General features: G+C 69.0%; 2 protein-coding genes across 8 annotated transcripts in view; both read left to right on the top strand.

Annotated features, from left to right (window-relative positions):
- Nucleotides 1-900, top strand: part of SF3B3 (splicing factor 3b subunit 3) — a 37,604-nt gene extending 36,704 nt beyond the window's left edge. The window contains exon 26 of the mRNA XM_075940588.2: nt 53-900. Within this exon, the coding sequence (XP_075796703.1) occupies nt 53-193 (141 nt within the window). The 3' untranslated portion in view covers nt 194-900. The remainder of the gene's footprint in view (nt 1-52) is intronic.
- Nucleotides 901-9,976: 9,076 nt separating this feature from the next.
- The window catches only part of IL34 (interleukin 34), a 29,764-nt gene continuing 17,294 nt past the window's right edge, over nt 9,977-22,446 (top strand). Inside the window, exon 1 of one of the 7 annotated variants that reach the window (XM_075940604.2) lies at nt 9,977-10,068. The gene's annotated coding sequence lies outside the window, so the exon portion shown is untranslated. Of the gene's footprint in view, nt 10,069-14,704; nt 14,861-17,610; nt 18,312-18,431; nt 19,097-21,639; nt 22,439-22,446 lie in introns of those variants that run through there. The other 6 variants (XM_075940605.2, XM_075940601.2, XM_075940603.2 and 3 more) reach the window with 6 other exon arrangements.

Here is a 22,446-nt window from a genome sequence, read left to right as displayed (position 1 = left end):
CAAGGCCTCTTCGCTGCCCCGAGCCTAACGCGCTCCCGCGTCCTCTCGCTAGAACGTGATCGACGGGGACCTTTGTGAGCAGTTCAACTCCATGGAGCCCAACAAGCAGAAGAACGTCTCAGAGGAGCTGGACAGGACCCCCCCGGAGGTGTCCAAGAAGCTGGAGGACATCCGCACGCGCTACGCCTTCTGAGCAGCAGAGCCCCCGGCCGGGTGAGGGGGAGCAAGGCGTGCTCCGTTCCCCTTTGGACCTCCGGTTTGCTCCTCTTGCTCTGGCCCCCGGAGCTGGGTTTGGGAACGTTCCAGCCAGAGCCGCAAGCGGTCCCATAAACTCGGTACCAGAGTCAGGTCTCCCCAGGAGGCATGCAGCTCGCCGGGGTCTCTGGGGAACCCATCTGTGATCAGAATGGCCTGCGAGAAGAGCAGGAAAGCTCTCTAGATCCCCCACTCCCCGCCCCGGGCTCAGGGACACATGGCCCCCTCCTCCCGTGCCTAGGAGCAGAGCCTGGATCTGTTTTCTGAGGCCCTTTGGTGCCCTGGTGAACCCAGCTGGGCAGGGCAGAGCCTCCAGGCCGTCATGGCAGACTGGGCAGGAGTGCTCAGATGGGCGTCTGGCACTGCCCGGCCCTTTGCTAGGCTGTCAACTGCCCGTGTCTTTGAAATCGCCCTGCCCCGCCCACCCCCACGCACTGTGCTGGGCTTCCGTGAGCCCTGTGGCCAGTGCGCGGCGGTCCCTGCACTCTGAGCTCTGCAGGGGTCCGGGGACCCCGCTGGCCAGGCCCACGCGCCCGTTTTTAGTGTTTGCCCTGTACATAGAGTTTTGTACAATGTTGACGGGAGGGGGAGGGTTCGTTTGGCGGGAGCAGCGCAGGGCGAATAAAAGCCTGGTTTTTAAGTGGGTTTGACCGTCTCAGGTCTTTACTCCCAAACGGTGCCCCCGGGGAGTGGCAGCGGACGTGGGAAAAGCTGCCTGTAACCAGCCTCTTCCAGCCTGAACCCTGCTCCTCTCACGGCCCGGGTGCAGCTGACGACGGGGCGGGTTCCAGCGAGGAGCAGAGGTCAGGGCGAGGAGCAGAGGTCAAGGAACAGCCTGTGAAATCGCTGGGGAGTGAGGAGAACCAGCTGGAGAAATGGGATGGTCACGCGTCATCTGCTCCCTGCCTGCCCGGCCTGACTGGCCCCAGCGCTCCCTCCTGGACCCTTCTCCGCTGGCTCTGCCGTCGGCTGGGTGGGGAGCGGCCACCCGGGATCTGCAACAGGAAGTTCTCGCTCAGTTTGCCGAAGCACAAGCTCCCACTCCCGCTTGGGAGGCTCCGGCAAAGCCCGTCAGCCACCCGGGGATGTGGGTTTGTCACAGCAAAACGCGGCGGCGGGCTGGACTCGATGGCCCTGCCGTCTCCTCCCTCCCCGTCTCCTATGAGCGCTCGCAGAGCAGTCACGGTAAAACGACACAACCGGGATTGGTCGGTTAACCTAACGTTTAACCGGTTACCCGGCTGCAGGGATCCAGGGCGGGGGACCACTGCAGCCCAGCTGGACCAGGTCCCGACCCGAGGGGCTCCCGTTCCTGGACCCAGATGCCGGCTCCTGGCCCTGCGCGGGGGCCCGGTGAGGCTGGAGCATCCCTTTGTTTGTGGCAAGCTGCTCCAGGGGAGCCGAGTGACCGTTACCCGGTTAGGGTACCCGGTACCCATTGGCGTCCCCGCTAGGGTCACGGGAACGATGGCTGTAACGTGCTGCGTGTGACACGGGCGCTGTCACCCATGTCATGCGTGGAGGGGCCACTCCCTTCCCAAGCCCACCCTGCCGCATGCCTCTTGCAGCCACGGAATGTGTGGGGGGCCGTAGGCGCCACAGATCTGCCTCAGGAGCGGGTGCAGGCTTGTGGCGGGGCGCTCTGCTGGCAGCTGATTCCCCAGGCTACCGCCCCCTGCGGAACCCGGAGCCAGGATGAGCGAGGGGCGATGGCGCCAGGCTGTGCCCCTGCCTGCTAACGAGGGCTGATTCTTCCCGACGACCCAGGCAGATCTGGGCCATCTCCTGGTTCCGCTGCCAGCGTTCCTCCCAGAGGGCAGCTGGTTGGAGGCCAAGGGGAGAGAGTTTCTCGAGCGCAGTAGCAAATCCCCCCCACGTGCGCTGGCAGGGGCAGGGAACGGGCGGGGGTCTCGGGGCCAGGAGTCAGCCGGGCGACACGGGCGATCCGAGCTGGTGACGCAAGGCCTGGCCTCGCCGCGCCGGAGTGGTCCCTCGGCACAGGAACTGAGCGCCTGGCTGCTGCCCTGTCCAACCCCTTCTGCACAGGGGCCATTCAGTGCTCGGGGCTGATGGGAAGGGGTGGGAGGGCTGGCCTGGTTGCTGGCAGGTCTGCAGCTGCTCTGATTCCTGGGCTGCCCTTTGGCTAGAGGGGAACATTCCTCTCAGGTCGCCATAGCTCCAGCTGCCTCCTTAGCAGAGGGCTTGGCCGCTGCTTGGCCGGGGTGAGCTGTCGGCCCTGCCCCCTGTTTGCTCCCCGTCTGGCCTTCGGATTCTCCTCCCAGGAGCGTTGGCCCGAAGGCCTGCCCGGGCTCGCGCACCCCTTGGCGGGTGGGAATGCAGCTCTTTGCACTGCGGGATCCCCACGCCAGCCGTGAGGCCTGGAGGGTAGCCTCCTTCCCAGGACACCCCCTCCCGCAAGCAACAAAACCATCGTCTCCGGCCCCCAGCCTGGCGCAGGCGGCCGCTTGCCATCACCAGGCAGCAGCCTTCCCCGGAATCTCGCTTTGCCAGTTGGCCCTCGGGGCCTCTTTCCAGTTGGTGGAAATTCCCAGCGTCTCATTTTGCAGGGTGTCGGCAGCGCTGGGCTTCGCTCAGCTGTCGTCTGAACGGCCAGCTCCCGCCTTCTGCCCCGCAGCGGCCAACAGCTTCTGGAGCAAGGGCCAGGGCCGGATGGAAGCAGAGCCAGCGGGGAAAACCTGGGCTCCCTGGTGCTTCCCAGACTGCAATATTAGCAAACGGCTCTCTGGAGCCTAGCCCCTGCCTGGCCTGTGTGCGGAGGGCATGGAGTGGCCCTGAGCAGGTGCTAAGAGCCACGGCTGCCAGCCAGCCAGCCCTACAAGCAGGTGGGGCCAGAGGCCTGCCCTGCTCACTGCGAAGCCCAGGGCAGTGGGCCGGTTGGATGGGCCCAATTCCGGCGTAGACCCCACGACCACTGCCTCCTGCCCCACAGATGCCGGGCTCTGCTGGACCCCAGGGGAGCCACGAGACCGTGGCATGTCCTGGGGCAGAGATGGGGCTGCGCTCCCCTCCGACGCTGGGGGAGCTGGGCAGGCAGGGCCCGGGGAAGTCGCCCCCTCGGCCCTGTGGGGCATCTGAGCTCGTGGCCCGGCCCGGGCGTCTCAGCAGTGCCAGGCAGGCGCTGGCACGGGGAGCAGCGGGCATCCCCCACGGGCTCGGTGTCCCTCTCGATACAGGCTCCGATGCAGCCAGGCTTCTGGGCCGACTGGCGGCTGCAGCCAATGGTATTGGGGGGGGCGGTTCCGCCTCGGCGCTGGCAGCAGCAGCCAGCCTGGGGCTTGGGGCAGCTCTCCGCTCAGCCATGGAGCCACAGCTGGGCCGGGCGGGTCCCAGCACCTGTGGCAGGCGGCTGCGTGGTAGCCTCGCTCCGCAGTCCGGTGCTGGCGCCATAGGGCCACAATAACTGCCCTCAGCCTGCCCCCTCTGGGGGGCTGGACAGGGGGGAGGAACCTCTGGTGGGTCGGGGGCCGCGCATAAGGGAGAAACGACCCCCCTCACTGACGTGACCCCCGACTGGCAAACAGAACCACCCTCCCCTCACACCTCAGGGCTTGGGGGGCCCCCTAAGCTCAGGGGTGGGGCCAAAAATGAGGGGTTCAGTGTGTGGGAGGGGGCTGCCAGGAAGAGGTCTGGGTGGAAGCGGGTGCAGGAGCAGGCTGGGGGTGGGAGGGTCTGGGCAGGAGGGGGCGCAGGAACCGACGGGGGGGTCTGGGCAGGGGGGGCGCAGGAACCGACGGGGGGGTCTGGGCAGGAGGGGGCACAGGAACTGACGGGGGGGATCTGGGCAGGGGGGGCGCAGGAACCGACGGGGGGGTCTGGGCAGGAGGGGGCACAGGAACTGACGGGGGGGTCTGGGCAGGAGGGGGCGCAGGAACCGACGGGGGGGTCTGGGCAGGAGGGGGCACAGGAACTGACGGGGGGGATCTGGGCAGGGGGGGCGCAGGAACCGACGGGGGGGTCTGGGCAGGAGGGGGCACAGGAACTGACGGGGGGGTCTGGGCAGGAGGGGGCGCAGGAACCGACGGGGGGGATCTGGGCAGGGGGGGCGCAGGAACCGACGGGGGGGTCTGGGCAGGAGGGGGCACAGGAACTGACGGGGGGGTCTGGGCAGGAGGGGGTGCAGGAACCGATGGGGGGTGGGGGGTCTGGGCAGGAGGGGGCGCAGGAACCGACGGGGGGGATCTGGGCAGGAGGGGGCGCAGGAACCGACGGGGGGGTCTGGGCAGGAGGGGGCGCAGGAACCGACGGGGGGGATCTGGGCAGGGGGGGCGCAGGAACCGACGGGGGGGGTCTGTAGGAGGGGGCGCAGGAACCGACGGGGGGGTCTGGGCAGGAGGGGGCGCAGGAACCGACGGGAGGGTCTGGGCAGGAGGGGGCGCAGGAACCGACGGGGGGGATCTGGGCAGGGGGGGCGCAGGAACCGACGGGGGGGTCTGTAGGAGGGGGCGCAGGAACCGACGGGGGGGTCTGGGCAGGAGGGGGCGCAGGAACCGACAGGGGGGTCTGGGCAGGAGGGGGCGCAGGAACCGACGGGGGGGATCTGGGCAGGGGGGGCGCAGGAACCGACGGGGGGGTCTGTGTAGGAGGGGGCGCAGGAACCGACGGGGGGGTCTGTGTAGGACGGGGCGCAGGAACCGACGGGGGGGTCTGGGCAGGAGGGGGCGCAGGAACCGACGGGGGGGTCTGGGCAGGAGGGGGCGCAGGAACCGACGGGGGGGATCTGGGCAGGGGGGGCGCAGGAACCGACGGGGGGGTCTGTGTAGGAGGGGGCGCAGGAACCGACGGGGGGGTCTGTGTAGGAGGGGGCGCAGGAACCGACGGGGGGGTCTGGGCAGGAGGGGGCGCAGGAACCGACGGGGGGGGGTCTGGGCAGGAGGGGGCGCAGGAACCGACGGGGGGGTCTGGGCAGGAGGGGGCGCAGGAACCGACGGGGGGGTCTGGGCAGGGGGGGCGCAGGAACCGACGGGAGGGTCTGGGCAGGAGGGGGCGCAGGAACCGACGGGGGGGTCTGGGCAGGAGGGGGCGCAGGAACCGACGGGGGGGTCTGGGCAGGAGGGGGCGCAGGAACCGACGGGGGGGGTCTGGGCGGGGGGCGCAGGAACCGACGGGGGGGGGTCTGGGCGGGGGGGGCGCAGGAACCGACGGGAGGGTCTGGGCAGGAGGGGGCGCAGGAACCGACGGGGGGGTCTGGGCAGGAGGGGGCGCAGGAACCGACGGGGGGGTCTGGGCAGGAGGGGGCGCAGGAACCGACGGGGGGGTCTGGGCGGGGGGGGGCGCAGGAACCGACGGGGGGGTCTGGGCAGGGGGGGCGCAGGAACCGATGGGGGGCGGGGGGTCTGGGCAGGGGGGGGCGCAGGAGCAGGCTGGGATCTGGGTGATGCTGGTGTGGGGTCCCCGATGCTGGGGGGGGGCTCTGAGCCTTAGGGACCAGGGGCTGGATTTGGCCCCTCGGGCCTTGGGTCTAAAGACGCGTCGGGAGGCAGGCTCTCTGCGGGGCAGGGGTGTGGCTGGCGCCAAGGGCCAGGCAGGGAGAGCCCAGATCTCATCCCGCCCTGGCCCGTGCGGAGTTGCTGGCTCGGTGCGAGGGGGGTCCCACTGCCGGTCGCTTGGCCTGCCGGTTCTGGCGGGGAGGCAGTGACCGGAAGCCGAGGCAGCAGGCTGGCTTGCGGCCGGGTGCCCCGCTGGGCCCTTTGCCAGGGGATTCCCCCAGCTCGCGGCTAGCATGCAGCAGCCCGCCTGCCCGCTCCTCCTCTCCTGAGCCTGGCCTCCAGTTAACAGGCGTTCCCCCTTCCTGCTGCCTGACCCGGGAGAACAATGGGAGGACGGTGGCTGGTCCTGGCTGGGCAGCCTCCATCGAGAGGGCCCCTCTAGCATGGCGCTGCCCTCGGGGGCCTGCAGAGCCCCTGCGGGGCCGGTTTGGCAGGGGTTTTGTGGCCAGGCCCCAGGAGCCTTCGTCCCCCGTAAGCACGCTGGGGAGCTGGCCTCGGCGTTTGGCCCCTTGTCCAGAAGTGCTGTCAGGTGCCCGTTCCAGCCGGAGCTCCCCAGACTCTGCCCTGAGGCCAGCGCTAGCAGAGGGACCCGCCACCTCTCGCTCACGCAGGGCGGGACTGAAAGTTGCTCATCCCTGTCCTGGAGGAGCTGAGTTTGGGGTCCGAACAGGGGAGGGGGCTGAGAGGGGAGATTTGCAGCCTGACCGCCTGTGGGTCCCATTCCAGAGAGTGTCAGCAGGCCACTTTTGACCTCTGTGCCTCAGTTTCCCCCTCTGTGAACTGGGCACATGCCCATCTCATGGGGGCTGCTGCTTCTATTGACGTAATCTGACACCAGGCCAAAGGGCTATTGCCAGGGGGACCAGATACCCCGCTGTTAAAGGGACAGGCCCGTATTTAAGCCTTCCTGTCAATGTTCCACATTTGTCTTAAAACTGGGTAAAGTGTCCTGTGTTTTTGCCCCCCACCCCCAATAAGTGCAGGCAGGTCCCGCTGCCAGCCCCATCCCTGCTCGCCTGGGACGGGGGAGTCAGTGGCTGACGATGGCTGTGGGTGTCCCCTGGGGCCCTGCTCCCGCTGTTGGTCCGTGGGCACAGCTCTGGACCAGTGGGACCTGCTCTGCCCCTCTTCCAGCCACACTGTGAGTAGATGCCAGGCGGCAGCCAGTGACTTCTTGCTTCTGCTGCCCGCCCATCGGTTCTTTGTGCCCCCTCTTGCTGCCTCTCACTGCTGTGTTCCCTCCTGCCCCCCATCCCCACTGCTCCTCCATATCCCCCTGCAGAGTGCGTCCCATCCCAGCGACCCTGCGTGCCCCCCGTGCATTGCCTCAGCGCCAGGCACCAGCAGAGGTGGGTCTATGCCGGGCGGGCTTGGCGACAAAAGCGTTGCCGACACGCAAACGTGAAAACTGATCAAACTAGTTTTCCTGCCTCTTGCAGGAACATTACCTGGCTAACACCCTGGGGACAGACAGAGCAAAGCCTTGTGAGTAATCATCCCACAGTGCAGTACAGTGGGAAGGCAGAGTTGATCCCTGCCCTTCTTGGGATTCCCTCGCGGCTCTGGGAGCTCCCTGTGCTGAGGAACGTCCAAGCAGCACAGCAGCCTCTCCAGCCCTCCCCCTGCCAGCCGCTGGGCTCCTAGCCAGGCAGAATAGGAGCATCCCAGTGGTTTGCTCCTTGTTTGTTCCCCCAAAGGGAGCAGCTCACTCAGCTGCCAGACACTTCCCGGAGCTTTGACAGGGGAGGGGCGCCTGCCTGCAGGGCAGCAGAGATCACAGAACACTGAGCAGAGCCAGCAGGGTAGGCAATGGGGGATGCTGGTGGAAGCGAGTTCTCAACAAAACAAACAGCAGAGTCCACACCCGCTCTTTGTTGACAGTAAAGGGAGGGGAAAAGACAAAAGTCTTTCGCAGGGCTGGATCAAAAGACGGGACTATGCAGCACTTTAAAGACTAACAAGATGGTTTATTAGGTAATGAGCTTTAATTGTGGAAGAAAATTGGCATGACCATAGATACCAAATATATGGTCATCGAAACTGGGTGTTTTCCCAACAAAAGTCACTCGGCAATGTGCACGCTCTCACTCTCTTTTCACCAAAAGGCAGCTTTTGGCGACCAAACACGCCAGGAGTCACCGGCTAGGAGAGAGCCATTAAGTAGTGCGAAGGGCTGATCTGCAGCAGTGTCTAGTACTATTGTGGGACTATCGAGGACAACACCTGTTGATTGCGACGCCCTGTCCCGTGCCTGCCTGCTCTGGTAAAGGTGAATCATGGGTGTGGGAGGAAGGGGATAAAAATACCCCATCGTTTTCTGTTTAACCTGCTTTTTACCGAATCCTTCCCGTTTTTTCCGAAACGTATTAGTCAGGTTGGTGTCTGATTTTCACCCTGCTGTGGTATCATTCAAATCTATAAAAACAACTTGTTTTCTTAGGAAAACACCGTCCATTGCTTCAGTCTGTCTCGGGACACGCTGCGGAACACAAGGAAGAATTCAAACGTTAAAAAAACCCGGGCGAGACAATCAAGAGGAATGTCTGCGCTGCAAATGGAGAGGCCCAATTATTAAATGTAAATATTTATAGGCTAGTAGTTCTAAGTCTGTCACAGCAAACTGTTTATGCGAGTGACATGTTTTGTTTGGGATTCGCCTGACACACGCTGTTTCCTTAACCCCGGAGGTGGCATTGTGTGTGGAGTTTGGTTTTAACGCTGCAGCAGATCGCGTGGCAGGCTTGTCAGGTCTGGGGGTTGTGAAGCTCTGACGGGGGGGGAGCTGTACTTTTGGATGAGGGGGTCACTCCAAGAATTTGATAAGTGGCCTGCCATGATATTAGTGGAGGAGCAGCGGGGTCTGGGGGGGGAGCAAAAAGGAGCTCAAGGTAGGGAAAGGGGGTGCAGGTGCAGGGTCCAGGAGGGGCTATGGGTGCCGGAGAGGATTCTACCTGGAAGAGGGTGTAGGAGGGGGTGCAGGATCTGGTAGGGGGTCGTGACCTGGGGCGGAAAGGCGAGCAGGAAGAGGTGCAGAGGTTTGGGCTGCAGGGTCTGGGAGGGGATATGGGTGCAGGAGCAGGGGTACAGAGGGTTTGGGTTGTGACCTGGGGCTGGGGAGCAGAGGGGTGGGGTGAAGGAGGGGGAGGTGCTAGGTGCAGGTTCTAGCCAAGGTGGCTCCCAGCCAGCAGCCCAGCAGGGCCCTCAGGCAGGCCCCCTGCCTTCCGCTCCCAGCATGCTGCTCCAAGCGGTCAGCTGCAGGGCGGTGTGCTCTGCGCCCGTCCACCCACTTCCTGTGCCGCAAGCACAGCCCGGGCAGCGCCCATTGACCTGCTTCCAGCCAATGGGAGCTGCAAGATTGTGCCGGGGGGTGGGTTAGCGCACAAAGTCCCTCCCCCTTCTCTCCTCCCCCGGCTTCACCTCCAGGCAGAGGGTCTCTGCAGGCAGTTTTAGCAGGCTAGTGCACAGTTTGGGGGCGGGGGGGTTAAGCAGCATGGGATCCCCTCCTGCCTGTGGCCACAACGGCGCGGTGGGCGGCCCTGGCCCTGGCTGCGGAGGTGCAGAGCCCAGCCGCCCGTTGCTCTGCGGCAGCGCCCGGCCGCGAGGCAAGCTTGCACAAGGGCAGGGCCGGCCCACAACATTTTGGCACCTGAGGCAGGGGGTGCAAATGATGCCCCCATGCCCCTCGCTTGGGCCAAAACTTTGCAAGGTCTCAAGTCAGCCTCCTTCCTGTTCTGCTCCTCTCACGATGCTGCTCTGCTACCGACATGTCCACAATTGTCTACACTCTGGGTCCTAGGCCCCCCAGTCTGGCACTGAGGCGGCCGTCTCAGTTCTCCTCATGGTAAGGCCGGCCCTGCATAAGGGAGCTGCATGGAGCCTAACCAGGCCAGCCGGAGGGAGTGAAGCCAAGCCAGGGTCCCTGTTTAGCCAGGGCAGCAGCTGCCTGATAAAGCACCTGGATGGGGCATGCAGGGCACCCTGGGAGAGGCAGCCTGGGATCCAGGAGGCATCCCCGCAGAGAGCGCTGGGCAGGCCCTGCGGGGAACGAGGGGGGACTCGCTGGAAGGCAGTGGCGAGCCGACTCTGCTGGCTTTCAGGAGCCAAACCGGGGTGGGCGGCTGACGGGGGCAGAGGGAGCTAGGGAGGGGCTGGCTGGCTTTCCTCCTGAGCGGCCCGGAGCCAAGGCTGGGAGCAGCAGAGGGAGGTGCCTGCTGGCTCTCGCGGCTGGAGGGGGCTGACGGTTGGGGAAGGAACAAGCTGCAACCTCCCAGGGCTGCGAGGTTGACAGGCCACCGGGGCTCCTCAGGTCTGTTGTGGTTTCTGTGTCGGGGGCATTTGCAGGCTGCCTGGGGAAGGCTGGTTGGACTGCGGCTGGGGACCCTGTAGGAGGGAAACAGAGGCAGGCAGGGCTCTCGGCTCCTCCCCCCACCCCCAAGAACGTGTGTGGTGTCAGCGGGCCATCTGGAGTCCGGGCTGCGGGGGTTCCCGAGGTGGGTGTGAGGCTGGCAGCCGGCCAGGCCGTATGCAGGGCCTGCTCGCCCGCTCCCTGCCCCTGGGCCCACGTTGGGTGAGCCTGGGGTGAGCGAGAACAGCAGGGCACTGGGGGGCAGGCAGGACCGGAGCCTGGCTGGGAACCCGGGCAGGGCCTGTGCCAATGGGGGGCGGGAAAGATGCGAGTCAGCACCCCCGTGCCCCTGCCACCCCGGGCTAGCTGCGAGCTAGGGCCCGGCCCCCCGCCGGGGGTCAGCCAGGCAGGCCTGCGCCCCGGGCTCCCAGTGCCAAGAGACAGCACAGACACAGGGGGCTGGGGGGGAAGCAGGAGGGGGATGCACGGGGGGGGCATGGCAGGGGCGGGGCTCTGGCTGGAGGGGGGGTGCACTGACAGGCGAGGGGGCGGGGCTCTGGCTGGAGGGGGGGTGCACTGACAGGCCGGGGGGCAGGGCTCTGGCTGGAGGGGGGGTGCACTGGCTGGAGGGGGGGTGCACTGACAGGAGAGGGGGCGGGGCTCTGGCTGGAGGGGGGGTGCACTGACAGGTGGGGGGGGGGCTCTGGCTGGAGGGGGGTGCACTGACAGGCGGGGGGGCTCTGGCTGGAGGGGGGTGCACTGACAGGCGAGGGGGCGGGGCTCTGGCTGGAGGGGGGTGCACTGACAGGCGGGGGGGCGGGGCTCTGGCTGGAGGGGGGGTGCACTGACAGGCCGGGGGGCGGGGCTCTGGCTGGAGGGGGGTGCACTGACAGGCGGGGGGCGGGGCTCTGGCTGGAGGGGGGTGCACTGACAGGCGGGGGGGCTCTGGCTGGAGGGGGGTGGTGCACTGACAGGCGGGGGCGGGGCTCTGGCTGGAGGGGGGGTGCACTGACAGGCGGGGGGGCGGGGCTCTGGCTGGAGGGGGGTGCACTGACAGGCGGGGGAGCGGGGCTCTGGCTGGAGGGGGGTGCACTGACAGGCGGGGGGCTCTGGCTGGAGGGGGGTGCACTGACAGGCGGGGGGCTCTGGCTGGAGGGGGGGTGCACTGACAGGCGGGGGGCGGGGCTCTGGCTGGAGGGGGGTGCACTGACAGGCCGGGGGGCGGGGCTCTGGCTGGAGGGGGGTGCACTGACAGGCGGGGGGGCGGGGCTCTGGCTGGAGGGGGGGTGCACTGACAGGCGGGGGCGGGGCTCTGGCTGGAGGGGAGTGCACTGACAGGCGGGGGGGCTCTGGCTGGAGGGGGGTGCACTGACAGGCGGGGGGGGCTCTGGCTGGAGGGGGGTGGTGCACTGACAGGCGGGGGGCGGGGCTCTGGCTGGAGGGGGGGTGCACTGACAGGCGGGGGGGCGGGGCTCTGGCTGGAGGGGGGGTGCACTGACAGGCGGGGGAGCGGGGCTCTGGCTGGAGGGGGGTGCACTGACAGGCGGGGGGGCTCTGGCTGGAGGGGGGTGCACTGACAGGCGGGGGGGCTCTGGCTGGAGGGGGGGTGCACTGACAGGCGGGGGGCGGGGCTCTGGCTGGAGGGGGGTGCACTGACAGGCCGGGGGGCGGGGCTCTGGCTGGAGGGGGGTGCACTGACAGGCGGGGGGGCGGGGCTCTGGCTGGAGGGGGGGTGCACTGACAGGCGGGGGGCGGGGCTCTGGCTGGAGGGGAGTGCACTGACAGGCGGGGGGGGCTCTGGCTGGAGGGGGGTGCACTGACAGGCGGGGGGCGGGGCTCTGGCTGGAGGGGAGTGCACTGACAGGCGGGGGGGCTCTGGCTGGAGGGGGGTGCACTGACAGGCGGGGGGGCGGGGCTCTGGCTGGAGGGGGGGTGCACTGACAGGCGGGGGGCGGGGCTCTGGCTGGAGGGGGGTGCACTGACAGGCGGGGGGGCTCTGGCTGGAGGGGGGTGCACTGACAGGCGGGGGGCTCTGGCTGGAGGGGGGTGCACTGACAGGCCGGGGGGCGGGGCTCTGGCTGGAGGGGGGTGCACTGACAGGCGGGGGGGCGGGGCTCTGACTGGAGGGGGGTGCATTGACAGGCGGGGGGGCGGGGCTGTGGCTGGAGGGGGGTGCACTGACAGGCGGGGGGCGGGGCTCTGGCTGGAGGGGGGTGCACTGACAGGCGGGGGGGCGGGGCTCTGGCTGGAGGGGGGTGCACTGACAGGCGGGGGGGCTCTGGCTGGAGGGGGGTGCACTGACAGGCGGGGGGGCCTCTGGCTGGAGGGGGGGTGCACTGACAGGCGGGGGGGGCTCTGGCTGGAGGGGGGGGTGCACTGACAGGCGGGGGGGGCTCTGGCTGGAGGGGGGTGCACTGACAGGCGGGGGGGCTCTGGCTGGAGGGGGGTGCACTGACAGGCGGGGGGGCCTCTGGCTGGAGGGGGGGTGCACTGACAGGCGGGGGGGGCTCTGGCTGGAGGGGGGTGCACTGACAGGCGGGGGGGGCTCTGGCTGGAGGGGGGTGCACTGACAGGCGGGGGGCTCTGGCTGGAGGGGGGGTGCACTGACAGGCGGGGGGGGCTCTGGCTGGAGGGGGGGTGCACTGACAGGCGGGGGGGGCTCTGGCTGGAGGGGGGTGCACTGACAGGCGGGGGGGCTCTGGCTGGAGGGGGGGTGCACTGACAGGCGGGGGGGCGGGGCTCTGGCTGGAGGGGGGTGCACTGACAGGCGGGGGGGGGGCTCTGGCTGGAGGGGGTGCACTGACAGGCGGGGGGGCTCTGGCTGGAGGGGGGGTGCACTGACAGGCGGGGGGGGGGGCTCTGGCTGGAGGGGGGTGCACTGACAGGCGGGGGGGGCTCTGGCTGGAGGGGGGTGCACTGACAGGCGGGGGGGCGGGGCTCTGGCTGGAGGGGGTGCACTGACAGGCGGGGGGGGCTCTGGCTGCAGGGGGGTGCACTGACAGGCGGGGGGCGGGGCTCTGGCTGGAGGGGGTGCACTGACAGGCGGGGGGCGGGGCTCTGGCTGGAGGGGGTGCACTGACAGGCGGGGGGCGGGGCTCTGGCTGGAGGGGGGTGCACTGACAGGCGGGGGGGGGGCCTCTGGCTGGAGGGGGGGTGCACTGACAGGCGGGGGGGGGCTCTGGCTGGAGGGGGGTGCACTGACAGGCGGGGGGGGCTCTGGCTGGAGGGGGGTGCACTGACAGGCGGGGGGGCGGGGCTCTGGCTGGAGGGGGGTGCACTGACAGGCGGGGGGGGGGCTCTGGCTGGAGGGGGGTGCACTGACAGGCGGGGGGGGGGCTCTGGCTGGAGGGGGGTGCACTGACAGGCGGGGGGGGGCTCTGGCTGGAGGGGGGTGCACTGACAGGCGGGGGGCGGGGCTCTGGCTGGAGGGGGTGCACTGACAGGCGGGGGGCGGGGCTCTGGCTCGAGGGGGTGCACTGACAGGCGGGGGGCGGGGCTCTGGCTGGAGGGGGGTGCACTGACAGGCGGGGGCGGGGCTCTGGCTGGAGGGGGGTGCACTGACAGGCGGGGGGGGCTCTGGCTGGAGGGGGGTGCACTGACAGGCGGGGGCGGGGCTCTGGCTGGAGGGGGGTGCACTGACAGGCGGGGGGGCTCTGGCTGGAGGGGGGTGCACTGACAGGCGGGGGGGGCTCTGGCTGGAGGGGGGGTGCACTGACAGGCGGGGGGGGCTCTGGCTGGAGGGGGGGTGCACTGACAGGCGGGGGGGGGGGCTCTGGCTGGAGGGGGGTGCACTGACAGGCGGGGGGGGCTCTGGCTGGAGGGGGGGTGCACTGACAGGCGGGGGGGGGCTCTGGCTGGAGGGGGGGTGCACTGACAGGCGGGGGGCTCTGGCTGGAGGGGGGTGCACTGACAGGCGGGGGGCTCTGGCTGGAGGGGGGTGCACTGACAGGCGGGGGGGGGCTCTGGCTGGAGGGGGGTGCACTGACAGGCGGGGGGGGGCTCTGGCTGGAGGGGGGTGCACTGACAGGCGGGGGGGGCTCTGGCTGGAGGGGGGTGCACTGACAGGCGGGGGGGCGGGGCTCTGGCTGGAGGGGGGGCACTGACAGGCGGGGGGCTCTGGCTGGAGGGGGGTGCACTGACAGGCGGGGGGGGGGCTCTGGCTGGAGGGGGGTGCACTGACAGGCGGGGGGGGGCTCTGGCTGGAGGGGGGTGCACTGACAGGCGGGGGGGGCTCTGGCTGGAGGGGGGTGCACTGACAGGCGGGGGCTCTGGCTGGAGGGGGGCACTGACAGGCGGGGGGGGGGCTCTGGCTGGAGGGGGGTGCACTGACAGGCGGGGGGGGCTCTGGCTGGAGGGGGGTGCACTGACAGGCGGGGGGCGGGGCTCTGGCTGGAGGGGGGTGCACTGACAGGCGGGGGGCTCTGGCTGGAGGGGGGTGCACTGACAGGCGGGGGGGGGGCTCTGGCTGGAGGGGGGCACTGACAGGCGGGGGGCGGGGCTCTGGCTGGAGGGGGGCACTGACAGGCGGGGGGGCGGGGCTCTGGCTGGAGGGGGGGCACTGACAGGCGGGGGGCGGGGCTCCACGTGTAGCACGCGCCGGGCTGCCAAGAACCCCGGAGCTTTCCGGGAACCCACGTGCCCGCCAGCGGGGCCGCCCCCCGGTGCGCGCTCCGGCCCGGCCCCCGCGGGCGGGACCGGCTGCACTCGCCGCGCGAGGCTCCCGGACGCCGCACGCCCCTGCCCCGCTCCCGCGGTAAGCGGCGCTTGGGGGGGTCCCGCGCGCCCCTCTCCGCTGGGCTCGGTGACCAGCGGCCACGCAGGGCGGGAGGGGCCTTGGGGACCCCCCCGGGAATCCGGGGCGGGGGCGACCCCCGGGCTGCAAAGCTTCGGCCCCGTCCTGCCGGCCCGCGGGGGCAGAACCCCCCCAGGTGTGGTGGGGCTGGGAATCCCCCAGGAACTCTGCATAGCCCAGCAGATTGGAAGGGGCGGGCGCCCCCCGGGCCTGTGTCCAGCCCCCGCCTCAGACTTTCCTCGGCCTCCCCTCCCCTGCCCAGCGCCGGGTCTCCACCCCAGCCTGGGCCGCAGTCAGCAAAGGGATTGAGAAGCCCTTGGCAGGGGGGCGTGGGGGCGCCAAGTGCCCAGCTGCGGGGGCGTGGGGGCGCCAAGTGCCCAGCTGCGGGGGTGTGGGGGCGCCAAGTGCCCAGCTGCGGGGGTGTGGGGGCGCCAAGTGCCCAGCTGCAGAGGTGTGGGGGCGCCCAGCTGCGGGGTTGTGGGGGTGCCAAGTGCCCAGCTGCAGGGGTGTGGGGGCGTCCAGCTGCAGGGGTGTGGGGGCGCCCAGCTGCGGGGGTGTGGGGGTGCCAAGTGCCCAGCTGCGGGGGTGTGGGGGTGCCCAGCTGCGGGGGTGTGGGGGTGCCCAGCTGCGGGGGTGTGGGGGCGCCAAGTGCCCAGCTGCAGGGGTGTGGGGGCGCCAAGTGCCCAGCTGCAAGGGGTGTGGGGGCGCCCAGCTGCAGGGGTGTGGGGGCGCCAAGTGCCCAGCTGCAGGGGCGCCAAGTGCCCAGCTGCAAGGGGTGTGGGGGCGCCCAGCTGCGGGGGTGTGGGGGCGCCAAGTGCCCAGCTGCAGGGGTGTGGAGGCGCCAAGTGCCCAGCTGCAGGGGTGTGGGGGCGCCAAGTGCCCAGCTGCAGGGATGTGGGGGCGTCCAGCTGCGGGGGTGTGGGGGTGCCAAGTGCCCAGCTGCAGGGGTGTGGGGGCGTCCAGCTGCGGGGGTGTGGGGGCGCCAAGTGCCCAGCTGCAGGGGTGTGGGGGCACCCAGCTGCGGGGGTGTGGGGGCGCCAAGTGCCCAGCTGCAGGGGTGTGGGGGCACCCAGCTGCGGGGGTGTGGGGGCGCCAAGTGCCCAGCTGCAGAGGTGTGGGGGCGCCCAGCTGCGGGGGTGTGGGGGTGCCAAGTGCTCAGCTGCAGGGGTGTGGGGGCGCCCAGCTGCGGGGGTGTGGGGGTGCCAAGTGCTCAGCTGCAGGGGTGTGGGGGCGCCCAGCTGCGGGGGTGTGGGGGCGCCAAGTGCCCAGCTGCAAGGGGTGTGGAAGCGCTGAGCGCCCAGTGGCGGGGGTGTGGAAGCGCCGAGCGCCCAGCGGCGGGGGTGTGGAAGCGCCGAGCGCCCAGTGGCGGGGGTGTGGGGGCGCCCAGCGATGGGGCTGTGGGGGCGCCAAGCGCCCAGCGGCGGGGGTGTGGGGGTGCCCAGCGGTGGGGGTGTAGGGGCTCCCAGCGGTGCGGCTGTGGGAGCGCCCAGCGGCGGGGGTGCGGGGGCGCCCAGCGGTGGGGCTGTGGGGGCGCCAAGCGCCCAGCGGCGGGGGTGTGGGGGCGCCCAGCGGTGGGGCTGTGGGGGTGCCGACCGCCCAGCGGCGGGAGTGTGGGGGCGCCCAGCGGTGGGGCTGTGGGGGTGCCGAGCGCCCAGCGGCGGAGGTGTGGGGGCGCCCAGCGGTGGGGCTGTGGGGGCGCCAAGCGCCCAGCGGCGGAGGTGTGGGGGCGCCCAGCGGTGGGGCTGAGGGGGTGCCGAGCGCCCAGTGGCGGGGGTGTGGGGGCGTCCAGCGGTGCGACTGTGGGAGCGCCGAGCGCCCAGCGGCGGGGGTGTGGGGGCGCCCAGCGGTGGGGCTGTGGGGGCGCCAAGCGCCCAGCGGCGGGGGTGTGGGGGCACCCAGCGGTGGGGCTGTGGGAGCGCCGAGTGCCCAGCGGCGGGGGTGTGGGGGCGTCCAGCGGTGGGGCTGTGGGGGCGCCCAGTGGCGGGGGTGTGGGGGCGCCGAGCGCCCAGCGGCGGGGGTGTGGGGGCGCCGAGCGCCCAGCGGCGGGGGTGTGGAGGCGCCCAGCGGTGGGGCTGTGGGGGCGCCAAGCGCCCAGCGGCGGGGGTGTGGAGGCGCCCAGCGGTGGGGCTGTGGGGGCGCCCAGTGGCGGGGGTGTGGGGGCGCCGAGCGCCCAGCGGTGGGGGTGTGGGGGCGCCCAGCGGTGGGGCCTTGGGGGCGCCGAGCACCCAGCGGTGGGGCTGTGGGGGTGCCCAGCGGTGGGGCTGTGGGGGTGCCGAGCACCCAGTGGCGGGGGTGTAGGGGTGCCCAGCGGCGGGGATGTGGGGGCGCCCAGCTGTGGGCAGGTTTATGTGCAGGAGCCCGCGCAGATTACTAGGAATTCTTATAAACCTTTCGAAAATGTCCCTGTCCCCGCAGGGCTGGGCCATTGGGGCTGCGGAAGCCCGGTCTGGGGAACAGACGCCCCGAATATCCGTGGCGAAGGCCCCGCTCTCCAGCCAGGGGTTAAACAAGCTGACGGAGCTGAGCTGCCTGGGTAGGGCCCAGACATACCGCCCCTCAGGCCCTCCATCCTCCTTTTGCCCCAGCCAGGCCAGGCCTGGACGGCCCATGGTGGCTACTAATCCATGGGTAGTTAAACTGGCCTTTGCACACCCCGTGGCCCCTGCCTGCAGCCTCCTTTGCTCGGCTTTGTCTCAGCATCCACCTGCAGTGGCAGGCCGGGGGAAGCCCCGTTTGCCTCCGGAGAACTCTCCTCTCGGGTGCAGGGGCAGGAGGAGGCCCCAGCGGCTTGGAGTCGGGCACGGTGCTGCCCGCACTTCTTGTCTACTCAGCTGGGACCCAGCGCTCCGAGGGGGTGAACAGCGCAGAGGGATCCTGTGGGGCTGGCGTCTCCGTAGCAGGTCCCCGAGGGGGGCGTGGGAGGTGGCTGCCAACCTGCAGGGATGCGTGTATCGATTGTAGCCAGAAGGGGGGGATGGTGGTTAGGAGGAGAGGGGTTTCTCCTGAAGGCTGCGCTTGGAAGGCATGTGAGCTAAGACTGGCCACTGGAAGACCAGTGCCCAGCTGTTTAGGCAGCCCCCCCCCCTTGCGGCCCCTGGTGACAGAGCACCGCTGGCAGAGCACCGCTGGCTGCCCACGGAGCCTGCCGCTTTCTTGCCAAGTTGACCAGAGCCCACAGAACCCACGGGCCACCATCGCAGGCTTTCTCTGGTGTGTCGGGAGAGTGCAGAGCCGCCCCCGGGCTCCCAGCTGCCGGCAGGAGTAGGAACGGACAGCGGCAGCTGGTCCCGTTGTTAACGCGGGGAGAGAGACAGGAGCGGGTGCTGTGCCGAAGGCTGGAGGCTAGAAGGTGTGCTAGGATCGGCCTTAGAGGGAACCGGCTGTTTCTGATGCTTCTCTGCCTGTGACTCGGGTACGTGTGCTGGCTCTCGGCTGTCGTGGCTCGGCCGGGGTTGCAGTGCGTGGCGGGGCAGTGGGCCTGGGAATTCTGGCCGTGCCAGGGAGCAGGGGCTGGCCGCTCGCAGGGTGCAGGGAGATCCAACTCCCTTGGCTTTCGGTAGGTGCCTGGCATTGGGCTGTAAATCGTGGGTGGGTAAGAAATATGGGGGGGCCCTGCGACGACTGACCCCACCCCTGGCCGGCTGCGGCAGGTGCCCCCCATGCTTTGCGCTGCCTTTATCGCAGCTCGGTTCTGGTTTTACCCGAGGCCTTTGCTTCCACGCACCCTCTGCTCAGAAGAGCCGCCTTATCCCCACGCGCAGCAGCTGCCTGTGCTTGGGCCGACAGCCTGCTGGTAAATGTTTAACCCCACAGCCCCGACTTCCCTTCCTTCTGGCTGTTTGTGCCCAGACGTTCGCCGCGCGCTGGTGCGGAGCGTGGGATTGGGGGCAGGGCTGGCCTGGGGGCAGGTGATCAGTCTAACGCCGTGCCTCTCCGTGACCCTGCCTGCCACGGCGTGGCTGGGCCCTGCGGAGTGTGGCGGACCTGTTAACATGGCGGCCCTGGCAGCGGGCGCTGGGCCGCGGCTCGGGCTGCCACCGCCCCGGGCGTAGCCTGTCCTCGCAGCGGCTCGGTCAGGCTTGCCCTCTGCTCTGTGTCTTGCCTGAGGTGATCGGGGTCTAACCGCGGCACCAAGCTGCCCCCCTCCTAGGCCTGGGGAGCCAGCTGTCTGCCGGCCGGCCAGGCCAGGGAGAAGCGGTAAGTTGGAACGCCGCTAAGTGTGTGCACTTTCCCCGCGTCGCTGGCAGTGATGAAGGAGGGGGGAGCAGCCAACAATATTCCCGTGAGAATCTGGAGGGGGAGCTCGAGAACCCCCTCTCCCCCCAAGAGTACGTGGGGAGTGGAAGGGTCGGGTCTGGGACATTGCTGGACAGCAGGAGGGAGAGCCCCTAGCCGGTGCCTTTCCCCTGCCTGGTGATTCTGTCTGGGGTCCGGAGAAGCAGTCCCATTCCAGGCACATCCCGTAGACTTGGCACAGCTCACCCAGCACCTTGCAGCGAGCTCGGACAAGGAGAAGTGGCCTGCGCACTCTGGCGCTCCTAGCTCGGGCCGAGCAGCCGGAGTTTTTGAACAAACAGGCCAACGCTCCGGTCTTGCTGCCAGCACCGTCCCTGAGCAGTTAGCGACACTCGCACGCTGGGTGTCAGCTGCCTCCTTGGTTCAGTAGCAGCTCGGTGTGGTAACGGTGGCTGTGCTGCAGGGGAGAGGGAGGTGGACGTTACGGGGGGCGGGGGAAGGTTTCTGCAGTGAATCCACCATCTGAGATGCCCTGGCACCCAGTTCCGGACAGGGAGCCACTGCCAGCTCGTGTCCCCGGAGAGCTGGGCTCGTGCGGCTGATCAGGAGAGATACAAACGCCGCCCTGCTGATTAGCAAAGCCCTCCACAGCAATGGGTTGTTTTTGGATTTTTTTTTACTGTTGGTGCATTCTCACATGAGCCTCGGTGCACATAAAAAATGTATTCCGCACATGGATGGCACAGATTAGAGGGACCGTTGCTGCCAGCCACCTTACCCGTTACCGCTGCATTCTCCCTGGAGTCAAATCCAACTCTTTGCAAATTCAACCTTCCCTGTGGCTGGAGGACACTGCTCCGTCATGCACACCCTGAGCTGGCTCTGGGAACCGGCAGCTGGGGGCGTGGCTGTTTCAGCCCGCCCCGGGGATCGCCCTGGGCTTTGCCCCAGCAGGCCTGGGAATGTGCCATTTGGGGGCTGTCTGGGAAGGTGTTCCCTTTGGGAGAGAGAGGTTCCCTAGGTGGCGTGGCCGATGGTGCGGGACCAGCTGGAGGACACAGGTGCTCTCCTGCCGGGTCTCGCTGCCAAATGGCCTTTGTCTCCAGTGACTGGAGGCCGCAGTAGTGCGGCTCCAAGTGCTGGTGTCACCCCCGGAAGCCGGCCTGGGATCCTTCCCCTCGGTCCTGTCGCTAGCGCTGGGGCCGGGCAGGGCTGGAGCGAGCCCTTCTGCTCAGACTGCGCTGTGGGCCCAGGTTCACGCCTGCAGGGCTCTGAGCGAAAGGTGTTTCCAGCGCAGTCCGGCCCACAGTGTGCACGGGCCGGGCCGAGGTTTGAGGCTGATGGTTAAGTGTTGGCTTGCCCTAGAGATCCTGCTCCGGCTTCCAGCCAGTGCTGCAGCTGGCTGGCCGTGTCTCTCGACCCGGTGCCCTGGCCTGGGGCGGCGGGATGGGAACAGTACGGGCAGCTCAGCCGGCGGAGAGGGGAGGAAGGGTTTCCTTGTGGGCGTGAGAGCAGATGCACCTGGGCGGCCCTCGTGCTGGTGACTGCTCACACCTGCACGTGGTACCATCACCCCCAGGCGGGGCCGTTCCCAGGAGCAAGAACTCAGGACGGCCTGGGATCCAGGCCTTGTCTGCACTGGTGCGTGTTGTCGCTAAAACCTGCAACAAAACAGCGAGAGCGTTTACTCTGCAGTGCGACTTCTGTTGGGAAAAACACCCAGTTTGGGCAAAAAACCCATCCAGCCCCGTGAGAGACTTTTGTCTTTTCCCCTCCCTTGGTTATCGACAAACAGCCAGGGTGGACTCTTCTGTGTGTTTTCTCCAGAGAACGGGCTTCCGCCAGTATCCCCCATTGCCTGCCCTGCTGGCTCAGCTCAGTGTTCTGTGATCTCTGCTGCCCTGCAGGCAGGCACCCCTCCCCTTTCAACGCTCTGGGAAGTGTCTGGCAGCTGAGAGAGCTGCTCCCTTTGCGGAACAAGGAGCAAACCAATGGGATGCTCCTGTTCTGCCTGGCTAGGAGCCTAGTGGTCGGCAGGCTGCTGCTGCAGGGGGAGGGCTGGAGAGGCTGCTGTGCTGCTTGGACGTTCCTCAGCTCGGGGAGCTCCCAGAGTCACAGGGGAATCCCAAGGAATGCAGGGATCAGCCCTGCCTTCCCACCGCACTGCCCTCTGGGATGATTACCCACAGTGCTTTGCTCTATCTGTCCCCCAGGCCATGAAATGTCGTCAATGGGAGGCAGAAAAACCCGGTTTGACCGACTTTCGCTTGTGCTGATTTTCGCAATCCAGGAGGGCGGGGGGCTGAGCAGAACCGCAGTGTGCCCCGCCCCCCGCTGGGGAATGGGGCTTGCTCCGAGCTCTGAGCTGGTCCTAACTCTGAGCAAGATGCAAGGGGCTTCAGCCACGGGGTGGAGGGGTTGCAGCTCCTGACCCTCAGGCAGGGGGAGGGGAGGTTGGGCTTTGGTTCAGCCTCGCAGGGTGGGGGCTCCACTCCTGGTTTCAGCATGGCGGGGTGGGAGGTGCACACGGGGACTCAGGACTTTGGCCACGGAGGAAGCTTTGGGGCTGGAACGGTCTCTCCCTCCACAGCTAAAGTCCTGAGCCCCCCTGGGGCTGGTGTCCAGAGTATGATCCCTGCCCCCTGGAGCTGTTAGCGTAAGTGGGAGGGAGGCCAGGCAAAGGCGGAGACATGGAGTTGCTTTGGCGTTTCTGTTTCCACTGCCGAGCGCTGGGTTCCTGGCAGCTCCCGCCGGGCCCGGCTGCCTGGCCAGTCCGTCATGCAGCTGTTCGTATCCTGGAGGTTATTAGAGGCGCTGCTGATCTATGGTGGGGGTGCACCCGGATTCCGGGGGCGTGGGCCGTGCTGCGGGACCCACCCCGTGCAAAGAGCCAGGCTCCACCTCCCCAGGCCTGCTCTGTGCCCAGGCTCGCCCCGAGCCACCAACTGCGTCTGAGCCCAGCTACGTGGGGGAGCAGCCCCCCCGTCCCCAGGGAGCAAAGCCAGGCCGGGCAGGCGCGGGGTAGGCGGAGACGAGGCCAAGTGCCTGTCCTAGAGGGGAGGGTGCAGTCACAGAGCCCAGCCGCCATGTCCCCGGGCGCCTGCTGATTGCAGTCCTGGGGAATCCAGGTGCCGGGCCCCACCTGTCTGAGCCCAGCTCCCTCCCCTGCCGGCGTGGAAACCTCGGTGCTGCCCGACTTGCTCCAGACGGGTTGTCGCAGGCCCCTGCGGGCGCGCGCAGGCTGGCAGGGGGCCTAGGGGCTGCGACTGACCTGCGACTCAGGAACCTGCCTTCTCCCGTTGGGTGAGTCA

This window comes from Pelodiscus sinensis, chromosome 12 (genome assembly GCF_052426305.1).
Source record: "Pelodiscus sinensis isolate ZL-2025 chromosome 12, ASM5242630v1, whole genome shotgun sequence".
Classification (NCBI taxonomy): Eukaryota; Metazoa; Chordata; order Testudines; family Trionychidae; genus Pelodiscus; species Pelodiscus sinensis.
This window is presented reverse-complemented; position numbering and strand designations above follow the sequence as displayed.